At 55.4% G+C, this 23561-nt stretch overlaps 1 protein-coding gene across 23 annotated transcripts in view; it reads left to right on the forward strand.

Annotated features, from left to right (window-relative positions):
* TCF3 (transcription factor 3) overlaps positions 1 to 23561 on the forward strand; it is a 58213-nt gene that overhangs the window by 26068 nt on the left and 8584 nt on the right. For 7 of the 23 annotated variants that reach the window (XM_085211449.1, XM_085211451.1, XM_085211456.1 and 4 more), the window contains 14 exons: positions 5596 to 5669; positions 6658 to 6754; positions 11487 to 11554; positions 13594 to 13723; positions 14761 to 14813; positions 18566 to 18668; positions 18842 to 18981; positions 19083 to 19209; positions 19760 to 19908; positions 20439 to 20517; positions 21004 to 21077; positions 21447 to 21650; positions 22301 to 22424; positions 22794 to 22956. In XM_085211449.1, the coding sequence (XP_085067575.1) occupies positions 5596 to 5669; positions 6658 to 6754; positions 11487 to 11554; positions 13594 to 13723; positions 14761 to 14813; positions 18566 to 18668; positions 18842 to 18981; positions 19083 to 19209; positions 19760 to 19908; positions 20439 to 20517; positions 21004 to 21077; positions 21447 to 21650; positions 22301 to 22424; positions 22794 to 22956 (1585 nt within the window). Of the gene's footprint in view, positions 1 to 1553; positions 2995 to 4045; positions 4360 to 5595; positions 5670 to 6657; positions 6755 to 11486; positions 11555 to 13593; positions 13724 to 14760; positions 14814 to 18565; positions 18669 to 18841; positions 18982 to 19082; positions 19210 to 19759; positions 19909 to 20438; positions 20518 to 21003; positions 21078 to 21446; positions 21651 to 22300; positions 22425 to 22793; positions 22957 to 23561 lie in introns of those variants that run through there. The other 16 variants (XM_085211440.1, XM_085211442.1, XM_085211441.1 and 13 more) reach the window with 11 other exon arrangements.

Raw genomic sequence — 23561 nt, forward strand, 5'->3', positions numbered from 1 at the left:
AAGACATCACTGTTTGGTCTGGGATTTATATTTCATTAATGTAGTTCAGCATTTCCAAATTGGCACACTTGGAAGCAGAATGGTTGCAGCACTCCCTGAAGTCAGACTAAAGGCAAAAGGCATCTCCTTGGACTGGCAGCAAAGCCCCATATGGGAGCCTGGTTTGGGGCAAGTTCTGAGCCCTTCCCATTTTGGAGAGGGCTGCGTGCTTTGTCCCTTAGGCTCTCAATGTAGTGCTCCTTGCGTAGCGTGCTTGGTTGATGAGGTGGGGACAGGGGACACCTGGGGTCCACGCAGAGGGGCTTGGGATTGAGGGGACATGGGTAGGGTCCTCCTGGAGGGACTGGGGACAAGAGGGCATGGGTAGAGTCTTCCTGGAGAGGATGGAGATGGGGAGATGACATGGGCAGGGTCCTCCTGGAAAGGATGGAGACGAGAAGATGAATGGATAGGGTCCTTCTGGGGGGGTGGAGGGGACATGGGTATGGTCCTCCTGGAGGGGCTGGGGTCAAGGGGACATGGGACATGGGTGTGGTCCTCCTGGGGGGGACAGAGATCAGAGAATATGGGTAGGGTCCTCCTGGAGAGATGGAGATGAGAAGATGAATGGATAGGGTCCTCCTGAAGGGGCTGGGGATGAGGAGACATGGATAGGATCCTCTTGGAGATGAGGAGATGACGTGGGTATGGTCCTCCAGAGAGGCTAGGGATGAAGGTAGGGTCTTTGTGGAGAGGCTGGAACAAGGGACACGTGCAGGTTTGTCCCACGAGCTGCTGGCCTTTGGGAGGCACCGAGTGGATCGGGAGGCTCCGTGTTGTCCTCCATTCCCTTTCCATGTTGTCCTCCATCCCCTTTCGTGCCACTCCTTTGTGGTGTTGTTTGGCCGTGGCTGGCCCTTTGTTTTTACAGCTGCTGGAAGTGTTTTGAGCTGAAAGGTTTATTTTCTTCCCTCTGCTTGTCGTCACAGGTTTGTTTTCTTTCTCCCCACGGCATCTCGTGGCCGTGCTGGGCTCTGGGAAGCCCGGCTCCTCCCGGCTCTGCTAGGGAGGCCCGTGGGTCTCACAGCTTTCCCTTGGTCTCGTTGGCTGTCATTCTGTCCATGGAATGACCCCTCCTCCGGCCAGAAAGGCCACGCTGCAGCATTTTCCCACCACTGCAATGAATTAGGGCTGAACTGTGGGCAGGCTCGCTCTGCTCCCCGTTACCTCTGGGTGACTGGGTCCCCATCCTTCCTCTTGCTTCCATCACCGTCTCCCAGACCATCTTCCAAAAGACTGTGAGTACTACAGTGCCTTTTTTTTCCTCTTTCTGCCTTTGTTCTGTCTGTAGGTTTCATTTCTCTCCTGCTTTGTCTCCATACTCATCCCTTGCCCAGAGCCAATGGGATATGGATCACTCCCCTTGCCCTTCGTGGTACCTCTCCCATTTTTCCCCAGCCCCAAATCTTGCCTACAATCCTTCTCCCATTGTGGACCAGGCAGAAACTGCTGAACCAGAACCCACTGCCAGAGCAGCTGCTGAGCACAGGAATTAACGAGCACTGAAATGGTGGCATCAGCTTTTTTTTTTTAAATCCAAATGATCCCCGAGTGCTCCTTTGGGGAGGGGGAGGACACCAAGCATCCCCTCTGGGTAGGGGTGGTTTGGGATTCTTGGGGCTTTCATCGTCCCAACTAAAGAGCTAAAGGAGAAGGGTTGGGTAGCCCCAAATCTGTGCTTTGGGAAAGCGATGTGTTTTGGTTCACACCGATCCCAGCGATGGGTTTTGGAATTGTGGATGGGATCCTCTGACATTTTGCTTCCCCACCAGGCAGTGGGGACCCTGAGCTTTCCCTTCCCTCTACATATAGGACCTCTGAAGCCAAAATGTGGTCATTTGGGGCAGCACAGGGCATGAATAGTAGACAGCACCAGGCATCCCCTTGGGGCAGGAGCAGCTTTGAATTCTTGGGGCTTTTGTCCTCCGAACTAAAGAGCTAGAGGGGGAGGGTTGGGAAGCCCCAGATCTATGATTTGGGGGGAGTAAATCTCAGATCTGCGTTGATTTGCATTGTCCCATCCAACATCCCTCTGTAAGACAGTCCCAAGCGATGGGTTTTGGGATTGCGGATGGGATCCACCCACATTTGGCTTCCCACCAGGCAGTGAGGACCCCAGGCTTTCCCCTCCTTCTGCGTATAGGACCTCTACAGCCAAAACGTGGTCTTTTTAAGGCAACATAGGATGTGAATGGGAGCTGCGCCCCTCGAGCTGAGCCTCCTGAGCTGCCCTCCAGGTGTTCAGCACTGCTCACCCTGGCTTTATTTTGTGTATTAGAGGCAGAATTGTTTTGTCCAACGCCGGGAAAGGGAAGTGAACACATTGTATGATCCCCTCCACAATCCACGTCCTGTAAACAGCCCACGACTGCCTTTCCTTCCAACCTGTTTGTTCCTCTGCAGGGCGGATGGGGCTGGTAAATAAATGGGGATGTGGGGCTTCCCCAGGATCCGTCCCATGGCTCTGTGATGCAGCCATGGGATTTTTCTGCTGCCGGGGACAAAACAGCCCCGCCGGTTTGCCTGGGCCTTAAAGCTAATTACCAGTCGACTAATTTTATTGATTTCAAATCCCTTTTAGCAGAGATTTTGCCTTGGGGCTGATCGCCAGAGCGATTAGGACGCAAAGCAGCTTAATTTGGAAGTGTTTATCAAGCAGCCTTCTGTCACCTCCGCTTCAAATCAAATTAGGGTGGAGCACCGGGGCTCTCCTGGTGGCATCCCACCTCCATCCATCCACCCCTGGGCTGTGTTAGCCCTTCCCATCCCAACGCAAAGCCACGATGCTCTCTGGTTGTGCCCTGCTCGTGCTCTGAAGGCTTCAGGTCGGGCTCAGCATGGATGAATTCCTTGTATCCACACGGAGCAACTCTGGTCTATCAGCTCTTCTGTGCCACAGAAATCGTAAAGGATAAAAACCCCACGACTGTCTGACAGCTACATCTTATTCTATTAGTACGTTTTAATTAGAACACCAGCAAGAAATGAGTTATGAATATTCATGCCCAGGGTTATTAAAATGCACAATTAATCCGCGCGCTTTTTAATAACTGTATTAATGGAGAGAAGGAGGTGCAGCTCCTGTTTTCCACTTGTTTTCGGAATTGTGAAGCGTGCCCCAACCTGCTTGGCTGCAAAAATGAAGCAGCTGCATGCACGTGTGGGTGTCTGAGCATCCTGTGCTGGAGGTGAGCACTGCAGAGCTCCAGGGCTGTGCTGTGCCACGCTGCAGCCGTGCTGCAATCCCATGCTTGCCTTGGATTTGTGTTGTTTTGTTGGTTGGTTGGTTGTTGTGTTGTGTCGTTTTGGTTTTTCTTTTTTTACCCAGAGCAGGTGGGTGCTGTTCCAGAAGCACCTGCTTTTGGCTGACCTTTGGGATGCTCGAGGGTGCAGCAGAGGATTTGCTGCCAAATTGTAGCTCCTCGTTGGTAGGAGGGGAGGGAAGAGCAGCCCGGTGATGGGGCAGCTGCCAAGGGGTGAGGTGGGCACTGTGTTTTCTGCACCTGAATTCTCCCAACACCTCCAGGCTGCAGTGGGGCATTCTGGACTGGCGATGGGGTGAGACCTTCTGCCAGCCCCACCCTGGCTATGGGGCAGCTGTTGGGGTCCTTCTGACCCCTGTGCTGTCCCTGAGCTGTGCTCTGTTTGCTGGCTGGGCAGCAGAGCAAAAGCCTCTCTGTGTTATTCATAGAATGGATTGGGTTGGAAGGGACCCTAAGGATCATTGAGTTCCCATTCCCCTGCCACACTCAGGGCCACCAACCTCCCCATTTCATAGCAGCCCAAGGCTGCCCAGGGCTCCATCCAACCTGGCCTTGAACACCTCCAGGGATGGATGGGCATCCACAGCCTCTCTGGGCAGCTGTTCCAGCACCTCACTGTAAGGAACATCCCCCCAAAATCCCATCTAAACCTTCCCTCCCTGAGCTTAGAACCATTCCCCTTTGCCCTACTGTATCTACCCCTGTAAAAAGAGGATTCCCCAGTACAGAGCATGAAGGTGCTGAAGGGACTTTGGGGATCCCCAGTGCCCAGAGGCATCTGAGCCTCTCAGGCTCAGCTTAGGGCAGCAGAATGCTGCTCACCCTCTTCTTGGAGCACCGTGGATGGGAATATTTCATTTTTTTTGGTAGGATTTTTGGGCAAAAAATTGATGGTGAGCTTCCAGGCACCCGAAGTCATGCAGGGCCCCATTGGTGAGGATGGGAGTGATGGGCTGCTGCCGTGGGGGCTCGGCACTGTCCTCGTGCCTCCAGCATGTGAGAGCCAAGCAAAGGGAAGGAGCAGCTCTGCTTCCTGATCTCCACTGGTGTTTGCAGGGTATGCAGATGAATTGCTTTAGAAAAACACATTAGCAAAGCAAAAGTTTATTCTAGGAAGTAGGAGGTGGGAGAATTGGCAGTAATTCTCCCTAGTATCCAAGGTATTATTAGAGGCTTATCCCTGCTCTGCACAGTAATCACATTGGAAATTTTTGATTAGAAAACAAAATCTAAATGAGAAGTATGAATATTCATTAGGTGTGGAGATTAATATGCATAATTATGCAAATTAGACAGCAATTAAACACCAATTCTCTGGGGAAATGATTAACACAAAGGCACAGAAATAGAAGGATGTAATTTGAAAGAAGTTTCTGGTTAAATGAACAGTAAGGGGAGCGGAGGAGACAAATACCCACCGCGTTTGCCATAATAATCAGCTCTGCTAAAATGAAATGGGAGCCTGCCCACCCCGGCTGCACCCCACGGAGCCCCACACCCCACAGCTTTGGGGTCAGTGGAGCCCTGGGTGCCCCAGTGGAGCGGATGGAGGGGTGTGGGATCCCCCAGTCGTGGGGATGGAGCTCAGGGCATGGGCTCACACCTTGCTGGGGCTTTGCAGCCCGAGAGGAGCTGGCAGCAGATGAAAGGAAAAACCAATTCCTACCAGGAGAGTGCTGCAAAAGCCTCCTCTTGGTTCGCTGCCATTGTGGACTGAACCACCCTGATGAGAGAGAGGGGCTTTTGGAGGGCTGAAAACAACACGGGTGCGAGCGTGCTGTGCACAGCCCCATGGTGCCATCCCTCTCCACCTGCAGGAACACAGCAACTTAAACCAGAAATAGCCATGGAGACCACTGTGAGCCCCAATAATGTGCCCTCAGCCTCCTGTTGAGGCTCTTGATGTTGAACCATTGAGCACCAGGCAGCTTTTTGCACGCTGCTCCCACCAGCAAAAATCAGCAGCAGGCTGGAGGCAGTCGGTTCTTCATTTGCAGTGGTCTCAGGATGAAGCAGAGTCACAGTGTTTGTTTCTCCTCTTCCCACTGCCCTCTGTGTTTTGAAGCATTTCCAGACTGGTGTGGGATTTGCTTTGAAGCTGGTGGGATAAAATCCCAGCAGAGGTGGGAAGGTGGGGATGGAGAGGAGAGGATGATGGGTCGCACGGAGTGGAAGTGGTTTATTAATGAAAATATTGCTTTGTTTGTAGAAGGAAGAGTTAATTTTGTGAGAACACCTTTGAGGCTTTGCTGATAAAGCAAGAGTAACCTTTGTTCTTCCTGTTTTTTTGTAGGTTTGGATGAAAGACCGGGATCAGGTTCCTGGGGAACGGGAGATCAAAACAGCTCCACGTTTGACCAAGGAAGGGTAAGGATGGAGCACAAACACAGAGCTCAAAGGAAAATAAACGGGGGCTCTGCTGTTCCTTTCAGAGCGTGCATTTGTGCCCAGGTCAGCCCTGACCCCTGGAACTGCCTTTTTTGCTCCATTTTGGGCCATGTTTCTGTTATTGGAAGGGGGTCAGCAGGCAGAGGGGACCCTACCTCTCCTCCAAACCCTCGTGCAGACCTTCAGCCCGTATTCTCCCTTCTCCCCATGCTCAGATTTGGTCATGGGGAGAAGCAGGCTTATTGCAGTGGGGTGAAAGAGGTCCCCAAATCAGGATGAGTTTGGGGAGCACTGGGAAGGCTTCAGCATGAAGAAGCCAAAACTGAACAGCATAGAGCTGGGGCCCGAGGAGGAAAAGAGAGAAAAGACATTAACTTAATTGAAATGGTGTTTTTTTGACAGATGCTCATGTTTTAATGGCTTTGTGTGATTCGTTTTCGTGATGGCACCATTCCCTTCCCTTAGGTCAGTGGTGGAGCAGCTCTGTGTCATTTCTCATTTTTATAGGGCTCCTCTTCCCCTCCACTCCCCCCAGCTCAGGGTGGTTCTGGGGCACTTTGCTCCTCACCTGGAGGGCACTGAGGTGCTGAGCAAGGGCAGAAACCCATCAGGAGCCACCAGCACAGGACCAACACCTTGTAGATCCCTGCTTTGGTGCTGCGTCCCCTCCAAATGTCACAGCCTCGCTACTTTGCTCCCTGCTTTTGACTTTGACCCTTCCCACTGCTCCCTGACAGCCTGGCCTCTCCAGAGCAGGTCTGTGCAGTGCAACTGATGCGACCCTGAGGCTAACCAGGGCTTTTGGCATCTCCAGAGGGTGCCCATCGAGTAGCAGCTTGGGTCTTTTCCCCTCCTGTTGCATCAGGCAGCATCTCACCACATTAAATGGGGCACACGTAGGTACGTACCCCACACTCCTCAGCATTTGGCTCAGCATTTCTGATGATCACTCTCTGTGTTGCTTCAGCAGAGCTATGGTGAAGGCCCCCACTATGGCGAGCACCGGGACCTGCCGTCGCACAACAGCTTGTCTTCATCTCCATTCCTGGGACCTGGACTAGTGGGTGAGTGCCTCCCGCTGCCTGACAACACTGCAGGCTCAAAGCAGGACCGATCTAACAGCAGCACACACTTCCTGGGAGCGTTTGCACCGGCCACCATCACTGCTTCCCCCAGCAGAGCTGCTGTCAGGGCTGTGCTTAAAGCAGCTGTTGGCCAGAGGGTCTCATCAGCACCTAATGTGCAGGGCAGCCACTGTATTTATGGGCACAATTATTTTTCCCTGTTTTACAGTAGCACTCGAGGGCAGTAACAGAGGTTGATTCTGGCTGTGCTGGTGCAGGAAGGGCTGAGTTTGCTCTCAAGGAGCTGCTAATCAGGGTTGGAGAAGGACGGAGAAAGGGACAACAGGCACAGCTCATCCTTAAGGTCTTCAACAGGCTCACGGGGGCTTTGCCCCACAGCCCCGCTGCCCCAGGCAGTGTGATTCCTGCAGAGAGCTCCCTGCTCCTGTGATGGGATCTGGGGAACTTCGTCTTGTGTTCTGACCCTCTCTGTCCACCCTCCCTGCCCCCTATGCTGGGTGGCACGAGGGACACAGCACGCCTTGCTGTGCCCGTTACAGTGATCCTATGTGTGACACTTCACGCATTTCCCTCTCCCTTGGAGGTGGAAGGAGAGATTAAGAGCAGAAAATATCCACCCTGAAGGACTTAGAGAGCTGTAATGGCATTAGGAATTGGGCTTAGTCCTCCCCACCTTTGCCCACGCGGTGGTGGGTAGAACCCTCTGATTGGAAGCAGGGGAATGAGAAGGGGCCATTGGGTTTGAACAGAAAATCCCCACTGGGCACAGAGGTTCCTCCTCTGGAGCAGGTCAGAAAGGGGAAGAAGAGCAGGGTGGCACTGGGAAGCTGCTGTCAGCACTCTTCCTCCTCCTCCTGCCTGCGTTTGTGGCACGAGGCTCGCTCTGAGCTCTGCTACATTTGGTTGCCCTTCAACTTCTGAAGATGGCAGAGCGAGGGAAGGTGATTCCTTCTTGTTTCCTGCCCCGGGAGGATGTAAGCAAAGCAGAAGAGATGTTTCTTCATAAGCCAGGGGAGCCTTGATGTCATGTAGCAGGGTTTGTTGGGGCATGAGCTGGGGCAGGAACCCTCCCATGCCGGGGGCAAAGGCAGCCCTAAGAGCTTCCAGGCGAGAAGGAGCTGCCTGGGGAGGAACACAGAGCTTTCCCCTTTGATGTGTGCAGGGAGAGGACACGTTTGGCTTCCTCTCAAAGCTGGGGCTCCCAGCGCTTAGCAAACAGCGTGGCTGCCAAACTGGCTGCTCCCCAGCACGTGGAACCAGAGCCTGTGTGCCCCAATGGGTGACATCCTCCAACTGCCACCGAGCAGCTCACGCTGGCACCGACACCCTGCGCTGTCCCCATGAGTGCTGGCGATGCCCCTGGCTCCAGGCAGAGCACTCAGAGCCACACCACCAAAGCAGGAGCTGGGAAAGAGCAGATAGGAGGGGCGGGGGCCTCCTGCCATTTCAAAGTCACTTTTGTTCCTAAAATTGAATGCGGTAGAAGGAGAAAACACCAACCCCTGGAGCAGGATCCAAGATAAATACATAGGTTTTGCTTCGCCTCTGTACTACTTACACTGAAAACAGCAGCATGGAGGAAGACCACAGGTGGGGCTTTCTCTTCCTCATTACCAAACTGCTGCTGAAAACTTTTCAAGTGGCAAAAATCTTCAAGGGAAGATGAGAGGGAAGGAGAGCAGGTCAAAAAAAAAACCAAAAAAACACACCAAAAAAACATTCTTTTTGCATACAACTGCAGTAGCAGAGTGGGAGGGAAGTGTGAGCTTTGGAGATGTCACCTCCCTGTCACTCCCTGGTTTCCCAAAAGGTCCCCCCGGGTGGCACGAGGTGGTGGGTGATGAGAGAGGAAGGATTTTTTTGTTTTAAATCACCCGTTTTCAAATCAGTCACTCTTTCACCATTCCCTTTCAGCGGGGAGTGGATGGCTGGGGGGGGGCATTGCTTAAACAGGGGGGGAACTGATAAGCCATAACAGATTTCTTTCTAGTAATTATTTCTAGTAATTAGCTTCTTTTCAGAGGAGTGTCTCTAATCTTGTGCACATTTTGAGCTGTTGTGGTTTGTGTTTTTCCTGGACAATACTTTTAATCTGCCTGTGGATGGGGCTGGTTGCTGCTCCCCTGGTTTTTGTTAACATATTCCCCCCTCCCTCCTATTCCAGCCTGGTCTTTGCTCATCCTTCCTACCCGAATCTATGGGCACATTGGGTCCCTTTGCCTTGCATGTCTGCAACTGGGACTTGAGGGGAGAAAAGGCAAACCCACAGCTCTACTTAATGACGCTGCTCAGGTTGTTGGAGGGGAGGTGCTCGTGCTCAGCCTCAGTGTCTCCCCACAAAAAGGGATCCTGGTGTGTGATGTAAAGGTTTATTCCCTAACTTTCCATACTATCTGTCCACCTGAGTGCTGTTAGAATTCAGTCATTTGGAGGAGGCATTCGGGGACATTCCTGGCACGTTGCACTGAGAGCTGCTTGCATCCCACTCCATGCTGCCTGCTTGGAGCTTCGTCCCATTTCCTGCCCAATGCCTCCAGGCTATGCCAAACCCTGGAGCAGAGAAATCTGCCATCCCTCCAAAGTTTGGCATTCCTCGGTGTTCACCATCCCTCCTCTTTGCCATCCCTTCCCTCTGCTATACCTCCTCTTTACCATCTCTGCCATCCCTCCTCTTCTCTCCCATCCCTCTGCCATCATCCCTCTTCTCTCCCATCCCTTTTTTCTGCCGTTCCTCCTCTCTCCCATCCCTCCCCTCTGCCATCCCTCCACTTCTCCATCTCTTCTCTCTGCCATCCTTCCCTCCCATCCCTCCTCTCTGCCACCCTCCAGCCCCGTTTTCCTACCAAACTAAATTTACAATCTCTGCAGCCGAGATTTTCTCCTCTTTCTGCATTATCCTGGTGCGGGGCTGGGGGATGCCTCTCCCTCTGAAGTTCCTCCCACCCTCACACCGCCGCTGATCAAAGCGTGCAGCAGATTGCTGGTACCAGGCACGCTTTGCTTCTGACATGAATCAAACGAGGCACAAAAGAACAAACATCAGATGAAAAGCAGCAGGTTTGGGGAGAGGCACTGAGCAGACTTGACGTTCACGGTTGTCGTATCACCGTTTTGCTTTCTTTGGTGGGTTTGGGATCGGGGTGCCATCAGGTGGGTGGGTACAGAGATGGGTTTGCAGTGGAGAGGGCTGGAATTGCCCTGGTTTCCCTCTGGTTCAGGAGCAGCCGTGATCCCCCCAGTGACACAACCCGCTGAGCTATTTGTGTCACACCACAGCAAATATAGCTGCTAAGCTCTTTTAGAAATTAGGTCATTTAAGAGATCTGTCCTCTGACATCCTGACCTTTGTTTACTTAATGTTTAAGCCTCTGCAGCGAGGCAGCAGCGGGGCCTGGCACGTCTGCCCATTGGGTTGGGGGGAGCAGGGCCAGGCTGGAGTCACCCCATCCCTTTGGGGCTCTCAGAATTGGCTGTGCAGCTCAGGGAGCGCTCAGAAAATGGGGCTGAGCTCACCATCCCTGCACAAAATCAGTGCTGGGGGCTGCGGACCGAGCAGCCCATCACATCCCCATCCTGGGGGGCGACTCAGGGCAGTTTTCTCCCCACCATCTTCAGCTGCTCCCCGAAAGCTCTCAGCAGGACGTGTGGCCCCAGTGTCATCCCAGTGCGTTCTCCTGCATCTTAGGGCTTTAGGGTAAGCAGATTGGCCAAATCCACCCCTGCCGGTTTTGCTTGTTGCAGCAGCGTGGGGAGGCAGGATGCCATCGCCCCATTTTGGAGAAGGGGTTTTTTGGAGTGATCCCATCACTTCCAGCTTCAGCCATGTGGGTTCCCCGCACCAGAATGGGGGCTGTCCTGCTGCTGGTCACAACTTTTTGATCACCATCTCCACTTCCCCAGCATCACTCATAGGCTGTTGCTTTATGCTGACCAGGAGTCCCATCCCCCTCACCCCCAGCACCCATGGGTGCTGCATGCCAGGCACCCCAGAGAGGTGTCAGTGAAGACCTCAGGATGGAAACATTTCACCATCTGTCTTGGGTTTCTTTTTATTTTTTGTGCTTTTTTTCCCCTGTGACAGCAGCATTCTCAGCTCTGTGTGGGTGGGGGGGGGGGGGGGGGTGCTGAGCATCAGTAGGAGGCATCACGGGTGCATGGGGTGCACATGGGAATGGGTGGCACAGGGCCTTGGGGACCCTGTGGGCTGGAGCCGAAGTGAAAAGCGAAGGAACTTTCCCATTGAATGCATTCTCCTTTGGAAAGTTGAGCACCCAGCAAAAAAAAAAAAAGGGGCAGGAAATAATCCACAAGGGCTGGGAGCTGAGCCCCACCAAGATGGAGTGTCCCATTGTATGGGAAGCACATGCAGCCTGCTCCTTCCCTCCTGGCTCTGAGTTCTCTCTGCCTCTGCCAAACTCTGAGCTTTTTTTATTTAATATGTCTGGAGGTTTGTGTTGTGTTGGGTGTTTTTTTTTTGTGTGTGTGTGTGTGCTCTGGCCTCCAACTGCCAGTTTCCATGGCCACGAGCACTTCCCCGGTTTGGGGTTTTGCTGTTTGTGGACCGAGCCCTGCCTCTCACTCACTTAAAGGCGCTGCTGTTCCCTGCTTCCTGCAGGCACAGGGAGAGCTGCTGCAGAGACGGGGAGGGATGGGTGCAGGGTTCTGCTTCCCCATCACACGCAGCATCGTTTCTGTTTCTTCTCCACCGTAGGGAAGAGCGGTGAAAGAGCCTCGTACTCCACTTTTGGAAGAGACGCCGGGATGCCAGGACTGAGCCAGGTAAGGGTAGAACACGTGGAGGTTTTTGCTGTGTGAGAGCCCACGGGTCAGCAGCTGGCTGGCAGCTTCGGGCACGAGGTCCTGCAAAGCTCAGAAGGGGCTGTGCAGTGCCTGGTGCGTGCCGAGGGCTCAGGGGAGGAGCTGTCAGAGCTGGGATTGGGGTCAGGGGTTCCCCATCCCACTGCCAGCCTTGGATCTGCTGCTTTCCCTGCTCCCATCCCAGCCCCGGCACCTCCATCCCTACCACCACCATCACATCAACCCAGGCTGCAAACAAGAGGGAGCAAAACCCCTCCCTGGCCAGCACCCCATTGCTTGCCAAAGGGAGAAGCTGTGCCGTGGTTGCTTCGCTGCTGTGCCATCATTTTGCTGGGGCAGGCAGTGTTTGGGTCTGTGGCCATTCCAGGACTTGTGGCTCATCACTGCAGTCAGGGGGGGACGCAGCTCGGGGCTGGGGAGCAGAGCAAGGCGTTATGGAGGGGCACAGCCCTCAGCTGGCCAGCTTTTCTTTTCTCCGTGTCCACACACACACATTACGTGTTTTAATTTTACACAAATTTGTCATAATTTCCTCTTCTCTGAACTGAGGATGTTTCCTTTGCTGAAACAGCTGTGCTGGCTGCCCGTGCCAGAGTGGATTTAATTTACCACTGAAGCTGCTAAAATAAAAACGGGACAGATGCCAAGCCGGGCTTTTTAATGTGATGGTTTTGCTGGGGTTTTGTGAAGGGAGGGGGGAGATATAAGGTAACAGACACGGGGTGGGCAAATGGGGGCTGCAGGCACATGGGGCTGGATCGGGTGGCAGTGTGGGATGGGGGCATTTGATGTTGGGGGGACACCAACCCCTCTGATCACAGTGCTGCCTGCAGTTGTTGCTGCTGGCTTCCGTTCTGCAGGAGGGTTCTGACCTGTTTGGGTGTTTTTATTTTTGGACAAGTGCCCCCCCCCCCCCCCAAATTGTCCCCGAAATGCCTTTGTTCCTTCCCACGAGGCCCTCATTGAGGCAGATTTATGGCTGCCTGCTCACTGAGGAACCTCAGCAAGCATCTCTGGGGTGAGAGACGGGGCAGAAAGTGCCCATTTCTGGGGAATTTACCCCCAAACCTCAGTGCCCCCGGGGTTACCTGCCCACCACCATCCCCTCCCGTTCTGCTCCTGTTCTGCTTGGCCACGCCGGAGCGTTCGGCACAGAGGTAACATGACCAGTGGAACAGATTGCAGGAATGTCACCAGCTGTGAACACACAGCTCCTCTTTCCCTCCCCGACCCCTTTTTGGAGGAGGCCGTGCTTTAAGAGCAGCGCATTTTTCTTCCCGGTTTCTCAAAAGCTTGAAGCCCTCCTTTCTTTCAGCTCAGCCCCTGAAGATGGTTCAAAGGGAGCTTTTGTGGCTCGGAGGCCCTTTGCCATCCCTGTGAATTCCCTATAAAGGCACAGAGCTCAGTCCCAGAGCCAGCAGTGGGGCTGGGCTGGGTGCTGTTTCCCTGTGCTTCCCAGCACCCCAAGGTCAGCTTGGATAAACACAGTGGAGGAGTTTCCTCATTTCAGAGAGAGGGATTTCACTTTTCCCTGATAAAACATAAGAAAAAAGCAGCCAAAGTGAAAGCATTGCAGCTCTGCAGTGGGTCTGGCTGGTGCCATGGACTGGGATCGTGGCTGTGGCCTTCTGAGCAGGGAGGGACTCGGGTGGATCACTGGTAGTGTCACCTCTCCCATCTCTTGCAGCTGAGATCAAATGGATGTTCAGGACATAGCAAAGGGGCACCAGCACCTGCTGAGTGCATCCCTGGGTAGCAGGGAGAATGCATGGCATGAAAGCCCCTCATCTTCTTGCACTCACATCTTCCCCCCCCCCCCCCAAAACTCCCCTCAGCCCCTATATTTACATGTTGATTTTTCCTCCTGGCCTCTGGGCTTGTTGCTTTTTCCCCTGGCTGCTTTCTGCAGAGGTGCTTAAAGGCAGCTCTGTTCTCCCCAAGGGAGCTCAATGCTTTTCCAGCATCCTCACCCAAATCTTTCTCCCTCTCCTTGTTTGCAGACTGGTTTCCTGCCCAGCGAAATGGGAATCGCCAGTCCGAGCACGCTTTCCCCCACCGGAGTGAAGGGGGGGTCTCAGTATTTTTCTTACCCCAACAATCCTCGCAGGAGAGGTGCTGAGAGCAGCATAGGTACGTTGCTATTGGCACATTGCTTTGGTTTGGGTGGGTGACCACAGGGCGAGTCCCAGTGCTGCTGCTGCTGCTGCCACGGGCTCACCTGGGTGCACATCTGGCATCAGCTCTTTTATTGGTTGTTTGGTTTAATTTATCTCCCTCTCCAAAGAAAAAAAAATACATATATATATGTGGGAATTTGGGCTCTCAGTCATTTGGAATTTCCTCTTTTCCGGTAAATGTCAGGTTGGGTTACAGATGCAGATGGCTTGAGGTTCTTCTATAAACACCTCAGGCCGCATCGCACGTCAGTGGTCGTTCCTGGAAGAACTGGGGCTGCTTTGGGATGGCTGTGGGGGCTGCTGGTCCCCATTAGGGCTTTGGGAGCTGCAATGTGACAGCACTGGGGCTGCCCCCCCCAGAACCTCATGCCCATCACCTGGAGCAGCAGTTGTGCATGTTGGCATCCACCTGGAAATGGGGCACTTTGCTGATGGTAACAAAGGGGAAGGTTGGGTGCGAATCCCATTTTCGAATGACAAAGCCCAGTTCACCAGAATTTGTGTTTTTTTGGTCGTAGTTCCACCCCACACCCCCACCAGAATCTCTCTGTTGTTATTTTGGGCTTTCCTCAACAAACGAAACCAGAAGTGACCTGGTGCTGTGTGTTCCTTCCAGTGCTTTTTAGAAAAAGGCATCCACTTCGGTCCTGCCACGTTAAGATCGTGCTGCTCTGTGCTGCCAGCCTGGGGAATGACTTCTTTTTGCCTTGGTTCATCCTATGATGAATTTCCCCTGTCTCCTGCCCCTCACTAGGGCTTTTCTTAACCATGAGCTGAAAAACATCTTCTAGGATGCAACCAGCAGTACACTTAGGGATTATGTATGGGATGAAGGGCTGGGAGGCTCTTCCTCGTTCCCATTACTGCCCTTCCTTTGGCCATGGGACATTTGGGGTCTGTGTGGTTCTGCCCTTTGGTTTAGCTGGAGTTTGTTTGCCCTCCTGCTGACTCCCTTTCAAAAAATTCCATCCTTTCTTCTTCTCTCCCAAGCAGATGGACATCCCAAAAAGGTTCGGAAGGTGCCTCCTGGACTCCCCTCCTCGGTGAGTGGTTGGGGCCCCCCATCCCTGCACCCCACCCCCAGCACTGCCAACCCCCAGCTCCAGCAAAGCATCAGCGTACAGAAAAGGGAAGGGCTTCCCCCACCCCTCCCCACATGGGAGGTTGAGGGAAACACTGCAAGCTGGGGGGGCAAACACAGACAGAGGGGTCTTGCCCTCAACCCCCCACCCCCATCACTTTGAGGTTACATCACAGTGCCCCATTGCAGTGGGATATTCAGCACGGTCAGATTTCAGTGCAGGAGGAAAGCAAAGCAGCCGTGAGGCACGCGGGCAGCTGGGGCTGCTCCAGGTGTGTGCACTGCCTGTGCTGCTTTATAGGAAAGCCGAGCAGGCTGCAGGAATCTGTTAGCCATGCTCCTATGGCTGCTGGAGGGGAATAAAGTGAACAATGGCTTTGTGGTGGCTCGGAGTAATGGGATCTGCAGGAAAGGAGGCTGGGGAGGAGGAGGTGCAGAGCATGGGAGCTGCCTGGCCGTGCAGCCTTCCCAAAAGACCTCAGGGATGTGGCACAGCACCCTGTGTTGCTGGGGGGGACCCTATAACTGCGGGACCCCAGCTGTAAGAAAAGAGACTCTGCTTTCACAGGGAAAACCTTGCTGCAGAAAATCGTGGTGCGTGTGAAATTCAGAGCTCCCAAACCCCGGCTGCCATGTGGGGAAAGCGTTGCTCTGACAAATGGCCCTTTGTTGGCCTCAGATTTCAAAGGTGCTGGGGAGCTCCCTGTCACTCTGGTGCAGCTCAGAGGGCCCCGATGCCCCCAGGAGCCGCTCGGTGTTTGCTGGCCCCATGCACGTGTCAGCACCAACACCTGCACCCCAGCTATTCCAGCACCCCATAAGCAGTGGGGTTCTGCAGCAGAACACAGCAGCCCCGTGCTGGCAGAGCGGCACAGCTCAGTGCCGTGCGTGCTTTGCATCCACCTTTACACGCCCCCAACTTTTAATGGGTTCCCCCCACCCCCCTTCTTCCCAGCAGTGACCTCTGCTTTGCGTTCTGCTGTTGAACTTCCACGCTGGGGGGAGAGAAATCCACACCTAAGTGGTATGGGGAGGAGGGGAGGGAGGTGGGGTGGGACAAACGGCAGCAGATCAAAGGCTCTTTGCGGCCCCGCTCCGTGTTATCGCTGGAGCCCATGCAAAACAAACAGGTTCCAAAGCCTCTCCTTCAAAATAAAGTGCTTGGATGTGCAGTTCCGAAGCTGCTTTGGATACGTGGAGGTGGGCACACGGTGCTCGTGGTCGTGGCGCAGCTTGAGGACCTCGATGGGGTAGGATGGAGTGAGGTGATGCGGTTCTGGGTGAGGTGGGACGCTGGGAACGGGGCTGGGCTGCATCCCAGTGTGGGGTCGGTGGCTCGGTGCTCATCCTCTGTGGGTTCAGCTCTCTGTTTGCTCTCAGTCTGCTGCGGTCCCACCCGGCTTGGTGCATTTAAACCAAAAAAACAGCGGAGAAAAAAGGGGAAGAAAAAAAAAAAAAAAATAATAATAATAATAATAATAACACGCAACCAAGAAGCACGCAGCTATAAATCCCTTCAGCTCACAGCTCTGGGGCTCTGTGCACGGCCCCCGGCCGGCCCTCGCCGTGCTGGCAGTTCCAACTGGAGGAAATGACCTCACCTGGAGGTCCCCGAGGCCGACGCCGGGGTTTGGGGCCAGGGGGGTGAAAGGGAGGGGGGGGGGGGGTGGTTGTGAAGGGGGGTTTGGCGCTGATTTACCGCTTCCTGCGGCGTTTGGCCGCCGTTCCCCCGACTCTGGGACAGCACTCGGGGCTTTGGGGGATCCCATAACAACTTGTAGGGTTTGGAGAAGCGACGGGGGTCGGGGATGCGGGATCGGCAACCGAAGCAAAACCTCTTTGCAGGCCCTCTCGTTCTGTTTTCTTCCCCTCCTCGGCTCTCTGGATGCATTAAATGGAGGCGGGGGCCCTGTTCAGGCCCCCCCCCCCCCCCCCCATCCCCCCTCCCCGCAGCCACGCAGCTGCCTCGCTCGCTGGCCGGGCGCCAAGGCCTGGCAGATGGCGCGGGGCCCATTAGACGTGCTTCATTCGATTCCCCCGTCCCAGCTCCCGCTATTTAATCAAATTAGAGGAAAAGTCAATTTGCTGGATTCTCAATTCTTCGCAGCCTTCCTCCTCCTCCTCCTTCTCCTCCTCTTCTTCCTCCTCCTCCGTTCACCCGCTCTCCCCAAGCTCGCGCTGCTCACCGGCCCCGCACGCACAGCGTGGTGCAGAAAGCAAATTTTGGGGTTTAGGGGGTGGGGGGGGGTGGGTTTGAGCTTGGAGGGCAGCTGCCTGCACCCATCAGGTTTTCCCCTTCCCTCTATTTCCCTTTTTTCCCCCTCTCATTGCCACAAATGTCAACCAGTTGCTTCCAGCTCTGATGTAGGGCAGAATCTGTCCCCCCCTCTCCAAGGAGCCCCGTAGCCACGTGGGGGCTGGAGGGGCTGATGACTGCGGGGGGGGGGTCTGCCTCATCTTGGGGATGGAGATGGGTATGGGGGGAAACCACGTGGCACAGGGGAAGCAGGAGGAGAGAAGCAGCACTGAGAAGCAGGAACCGGGGGCACAAAGGAAAAAAGAAGCATTTAATTTTAACACCGGTGCATTTCAGAGCTTTTTTCAATCCACCCCCACCCCCCCGTCCAAGAAAAAAAGAAGAAATTCTCAGCGTTGTGAGCAGTCAGAGGAATTGAGAGTGGTTTTCTCTGCCCTCACCGATGTGGGTTCTCAGCCGGGGGGTCAGAGGGGGTGGGTTGGGTGCGGGGTGTGGGGACAGAGCACCCAATTCCCATCCCATCGAAGCACTGCCCTCCACGAGGAGCATTCCCAGAGCCCCCGCTCCCTCCTCTGCTTTCGGGGGCATCGAAACCAAGCAAAAAAATCAAATTGTGGTTTCGGAATGAACGGCCGGGGGGATGAAAATAGACTGCAGGAAAGGTTCTCACGTAATTTCGAGTGGCGTTTCGGTTTCTTTGCGTGTTGAATTCTTGGGTTCAGAAGTGGGAACCGCTGCCCGATGGTGCCCTGGAAGGGCTTTCTGGGATGAGTTTGGGTCATTTTGGGAAAGCAGGTCTTCTCTTTTGATCACAGAGCTGAGCAGAGCTGCTGAAAGCTGGCTGAAAGCTGGCTGAAAGCTGGCAGTGCTGCGTGCCATCCTGCACGAGGGGCCATGCCCCCCCCACCTCTTAATTTCAGAGGCTTGCAGCTGACCCCGTGCAGGAGCACATGGAATGGGGCTGAGGTGCTGCCGGAGGGGTTTGGGGTCCCCATGAAGGCTGTGGTTTGGGGCTGCGCTGTTGCAGGAGTAGAGCAGTGTGATTGAAGTACTGCAGTGCAACAGAGCTGCGCCTTGCAGGTTCGCCAGCAGACACAGCGCAGGGTTGGGGTGCAGTGATGAGGTCCTCGGGGCTCGCTGTGTCCCCACCACCACCCTGACCCATCCCATGCCCTTGGGCGCGGGTTTGCATGCAGAAACGATGGGGTTTGTGGTTGCTCATAAAAAGCTATAACCGCAAAAACGGGAACTGGAGCAGAGCACCGAAACTGGGGCCAGCACAGCCTGCTGGGTGCCATTCCGGGAAGGCAGAGGCTGCTGGGCTCCTGCCCTGCATCCCCAGCCCTGGGCTGCTCCACTCGGTGCTGTCCCCATCGCTTTGTCCCCATCTGTCACCCACGCAGGGTGTGCTGAGCCCTGGGGTAACGCTCTGCTCCTCGCCCCTCTCTGCCTTGCAGGTGTATCCATCCAACTCAGGTGATGACTACAGCAGGGATCCGGCTGGATACACCCCCTCAAAACCTCCCAGCACTGTATACCCCGGAGCCTTCTATATGGCAGGTGAGTGGCTGAGACACGGAGCGGCCAACGGGAGGGATTGCAATGCATTGGTTCAGGACTGGAGCAGCCCTGGGCTCTGCAGGGTGCAGTGGAGATGGATGCGGCCCGTGCTCAGGCTATGGGATGCATACCAGCACTCCTAACCCCACTCACAGCTCCTCCTTTCCTTCCAGACGGGCTCCACAACTCGCCAGACCTGTGGAGCTCCCCCGGTGCCATGAGCCAGTCCAGCTACGGGGCCATGCTGGGCAGTTCCTCCTCCCCTCTCCCGCAGTCCACCAGCTTCAACAGTTTACATCAGCACGAACGCATGGTAACATCCCCAGCTGTCCCCCTCAGAGCCCCCTGTTGGGGCCAGGTCGGTGGTCAAAGCCCCAGGACCCCCCCCCTCACCCTCCTCTTCCCTCCCTCCAGAACTACCAGCTGCATTCAGGAGAGGTGAATGGTGGGCTGCCCTCCGTGTCAGGCTTCTCCTCTGCCTCCACCCCGTACGGCGTCTCCAGCCACACGCCGCCGATCAGTGGGACCGACACCATGATGGGTACGTGGCCCCCCTCCCCAGAGCACCCTACTGCCACACAGGGACCAAGCTGGAACACCAAAGCCCCAACATCAGGGCTGGGGGTGCCCATATCTGCGTACCTGCACACTGTTGATCCCTTTTGTGTCACACAGAGGTCAGCTCACCCCTGCTGGGTGCCTGGGCAGCCCCTAAGGAGTGGGGAGGGGGTGGATGTGGGCTTTGCCAAGCAGCTGAGTGGGACTGGGGGGAGCCCGAGGTCTGTGGAATCAGCACTTGAAGATGCTGTGATGCTGTGATGCTGTGAAGCCATTCATCCAAATCCCAAATGCACCATTCAGATGCTGCATTAAACCCCTGGGTGTTTTAATCTCTGACCCTGCTGAGCCCGTTACAAAACGTGTTACCGAAATGAACTCATGTTCCCTGGGAAATGAGCATCCTGACCTGGATTCCTGGGGGAAGATTTGCTCAGAGAAAGGGAAACACATCGAGAAGGATTTATACAAGGTGCCTTGTCCCAGCAGCTCTGTGATGCCCTGGTAGTGATGTCTGTGTCCTCTCTCAACAGGTAACAGAGGAACCACGGCTGGGAGCTCGGGAGACGCTCTTGGGAAGGCACTAGCTTCAGTAAGAGCTGCTGCACATCCCCGACTGTTCCTTGCCCCTGCAGACCTCCCTCTGCACCGAGGACCACCTAGGCAGTGGGAAGATGGACGCGTGAGAAGTTTGGGGGAACCTCTGCACCCTCAAACAAACACAGCTGCCACCCCGAGTCCTGGCGCTGTGCTACAGCACCTTTAAGCAGATGGGGAGCCTGAGGCAGCACGGGGTGTTACAAGTCCCATGAGCTGACCCAGACCCACACAGCCCTCACGGTGGGACTGATGGGTCCTGGTGCCCAGTCCCTAAGTGTGCTGCTGCAGACTGGAGGGCACTGTCCCACTGAGAACAGCGTTCTCTGCTATGGGGCTGTCAGAGCCCCATTCAGCACAGGGACCTTTGCTTCTACCTGGTGCTTTGAGGAGGGCTCAGCACTGCACCCCATATTTTTAGAGGGCTCCAGCTTCCCTCCAGCATGGGAAACCAAGAAGGGATAGTGCAGGGCAGAGGCACCGGGTGCTGGGGGTAGATGGGGACTGGCAATGGAGCAGGAGGGACACTCACCATTCCGTGCAGCAGCACTGGGGAAGGGGAGTGCTAACACAGGGCTGAGCACTGCTGACCGTGCCCTGCTTCTCTCCCTCTAGATTTATTCCCCAGATCACTCTAGCAATAACTTCTCATCAAACCCCTCCACACCGGTCGGCTCCCCGCAGGGCCTTGCAGGTAGGTGAAAGTGTTGTTCCTTGTATAAAGAGGCCCAGAAGCTTTGCTGTAAGGCACTTCCCAGATCAGCTCCATAGAAACCCTCCTTGAAAACCCTACGCTTTGGGCGAATCTCACCGAATCCCATCTGTTTTTAAAAGCAGGGGAGCAAACTAAAGCATCTCTGCCACCCCTAAGCTCCTGGGGGAGCCCCATCTCTGTGCATCCCATCTCAGTGGGGCTCGGGAAGTTTGTCCCTGGCTTTCCTTCCTATGGGATGAACCCAGTATGAACTGGGAAGCAGCCAGAGCTGCTGCAAAACCATTTCAGTGCCCGATGAAAGCCCATACCCTTGGTGTGTGGGTGCAAAGCCACCAACCTGCTGCTCCATGCCTTTGTGGCCCCATGCAGTGTTATGGTGTCCCTATGCATGCCGTGGTGGCCCAGCTTCCAGCCCCACCTAGCGGCTGCTGTGCCCAGTCCCAGGCTGTCCCTGTTTGTTTCCAGGCACATCCCAGTGGTCTCGAGCGGGCGGACAGGGTGCCTTATCTCCCAGCTACGAAGGGAGCCTCCACACTTTAGTAAGTGAAACATCTCCTCGCCCCTCTTCTCCTTTTGTTGTGTCCCTGGGGGTGGTGGGATCAGGACTTGAAGGGGGGAGGGTTGGGTGACAGAATGGTGTGGGCTGGAAGGGACCTTCAGGAATGATGTGTGTTGGGATGTGGTCAAGCAGATTTGGGCACTGATTCCTGACCCCCATCCACACCGCTGGGTCCAGCCCAGTTGTGTCAGAGCAGAGCTGCTCCTGTGACACCTTGGTGTCCCTGGGGGTGGCACTGCTGGGGTCAGGCTGCTGGTCCCTATATCTGCCCTGCAGCTTAAGCACAACTGTATGGGGCTTCTGGATTTGCAGACACTAACAGATTGCTTTTTCCATCCCCTCTTTCCAGCAAAACAAAATGGAAGACAGGTTGGACGAAGCCATCCACGTGCTGAGGAATCACGCCGTGGGCCAGACGGCCGCCATGCCAAGCAACCACGGGGACATGCATGGGCTGCTGGGCTCTGCACCCGCACACAGTGCTGCTGTGGGCAGCCTGGGCCAGGCCTTCCCTGCCTCTGTCATGTCCCTGGGAGGTCGACACCCCAGCCTGGTGAGTGATGGATGGGGAGCACTGTGACGGGGTGTGCATCCCAGGTGCGTAGGGTCCTGCGCTGGTTCCCCCCTGTCTAGAGGTTGGTGACCACAGAACACGTTCTGAGCAGGTCTGGGTCCCTCTGGCCAGAGTGATCATCATTGCAGAACCAGATGTGCTTTGCTCCCCAGACTCTGGTACAGAGCAGTGTGCCCCGTGCTACAAACCAGCTGCAGCAATGGGAGTGTTGGCTCTGTGCTGCCAATCCCTGCCAGCGTAGTGCAGCCCCACGGGATGCAGCCTGCCCAATCCTCATCCCTTCAGTGTGAGGTCTGTGCTGCTGGGATGCCCTTGCTCCAGTGGCATTGTGGGGGCTGCAGAAACGTTGGTGCCCTGTGGAGATGCATGCAGTCAGGCAGAACGTCCTGTGCAGCATGCAAGCAGTGCATCCCAGCAGAGAGGCTTTTCCATGGGATGGCAGCACTGATGAGGGCTTTCCCCTTGGCTCTGCTGGTGGGCAGGGCATGGAGCTGCAGCCCAGCGCCCCGCAGCCCCCAGGGCAGGTTGGCTCCTCTCCTGCATGGGGGGCACGTGGCTCTGTGCAGGGGGACCTGTGCTGGCCCTGACACTTCCACCCCTCAAAGCTTGCTCTGCTCATTCTGCTGTAGGTGGGAGGAGGTCACCCTGAAGACGGGCTGTCCAGCACCCCCAGCATGCTCCACAACCATGTCACACTTCCATCACAGCCCAGCTCACTCCCCGACCTCAACAGGCAGCAGGACACGTACAGTGGTAAGGCAGATCTGCACCTGGGCATGCATGAGTCCCTCTCGATGCCAGGGTTTGGGGGTTCACCCCACATCCAGCTCGGGGCTTCCACAGAACCCAGTTCACGCACTGCACTTTTCCCAGAGGTCCTTAATGTGGCTCTGGCTCATCATGCATGTTTCTGCCCCTCTGGCTGTGGGTACAGTGAGACCCCGGGCACTGCACTGCTTGGGGAAGGGTGGGCTCTGGCTCTGGCTCTGGCTCTGGCGAGTGGTGAAATGGCAGTGAAGGGGGAGCAGCAGAATTGGAGACCCCCCAGAAGGGTGAGATGGGGATGTGATGCTGTGTGAATAGGGACTCCCAGCCCCCTCCAACCTCTTTTGTCCCTTGCAGGCTTGTCAGGGGGGCTGGGGCGAAGCAGCGTCTCCTCGGGAACCAACGAGATAAAGAGGGAAGAGAAGGAGGATGAGGAGAACACATCAGTGGCAGATAACTCTGAAGAGGAGAAGAAGGAGCTGAAACCCTCCCGGAATAGAACAAGGTGCTCTTTGAACAGGTCTCTCCCTTCACTTTGTAAAGCTCTGAAGGCATTTGGCTTGGGGTACAGCCACATTGACCCCCAGGCAACTGAGCTCAGCCTGGTGACGCTAGGACCTGTCCTTGTGGTGCAGACCCCCTGCCCAGCCTCAGAGGGGCACAGCCTGGGTCCCGTGGCATTGGAACCAGCCATGCCAGGCGGGGCTCCCAGCCACCTGCCCTGCTGTCCTTATGGCTGTGGGCTTTCCTCGTGCTCGTAAAGCAGAGGTTTGGGACATGCTCACTCAGGGCATTGCTCGTGGCCGTGCCCAGGCAGCACGGGTACTCATCATCCCTGGGCAGAGAGGGAAGGTTCCAGCCTCTCCCTGCGTCAGGCTGCTGTTCCATTTGCTTTGGGCTCCTGTATCCCCCATCACAGCCAAGCAGACATGGCAGTGGGTCAAGTGGGGGCCTGGCAGCGTGCTGGCCTGTCCCCAGCCTCGCCATCAGCTTGGTCACCCTCCTTGCCAACAGCCACCTCCTGCCCTCCACCCAAATCTCTGACATCAGGGTCACCCCCAACACCTCCTCGGAACCAGCACACGCCTCCCAGCGACAGCTCATGCCTTAATCACAGAACCACAG

This window comes from Meleagris gallopavo, chromosome 30 (genome assembly GCF_905368555.1).
Source record: "Meleagris gallopavo chromosome 30, MGAL_WU_HG_1.1, whole genome shotgun sequence".
Classification (NCBI taxonomy): Eukaryota; Metazoa; Chordata; class Aves; order Galliformes; family Phasianidae; genus Meleagris; species Meleagris gallopavo.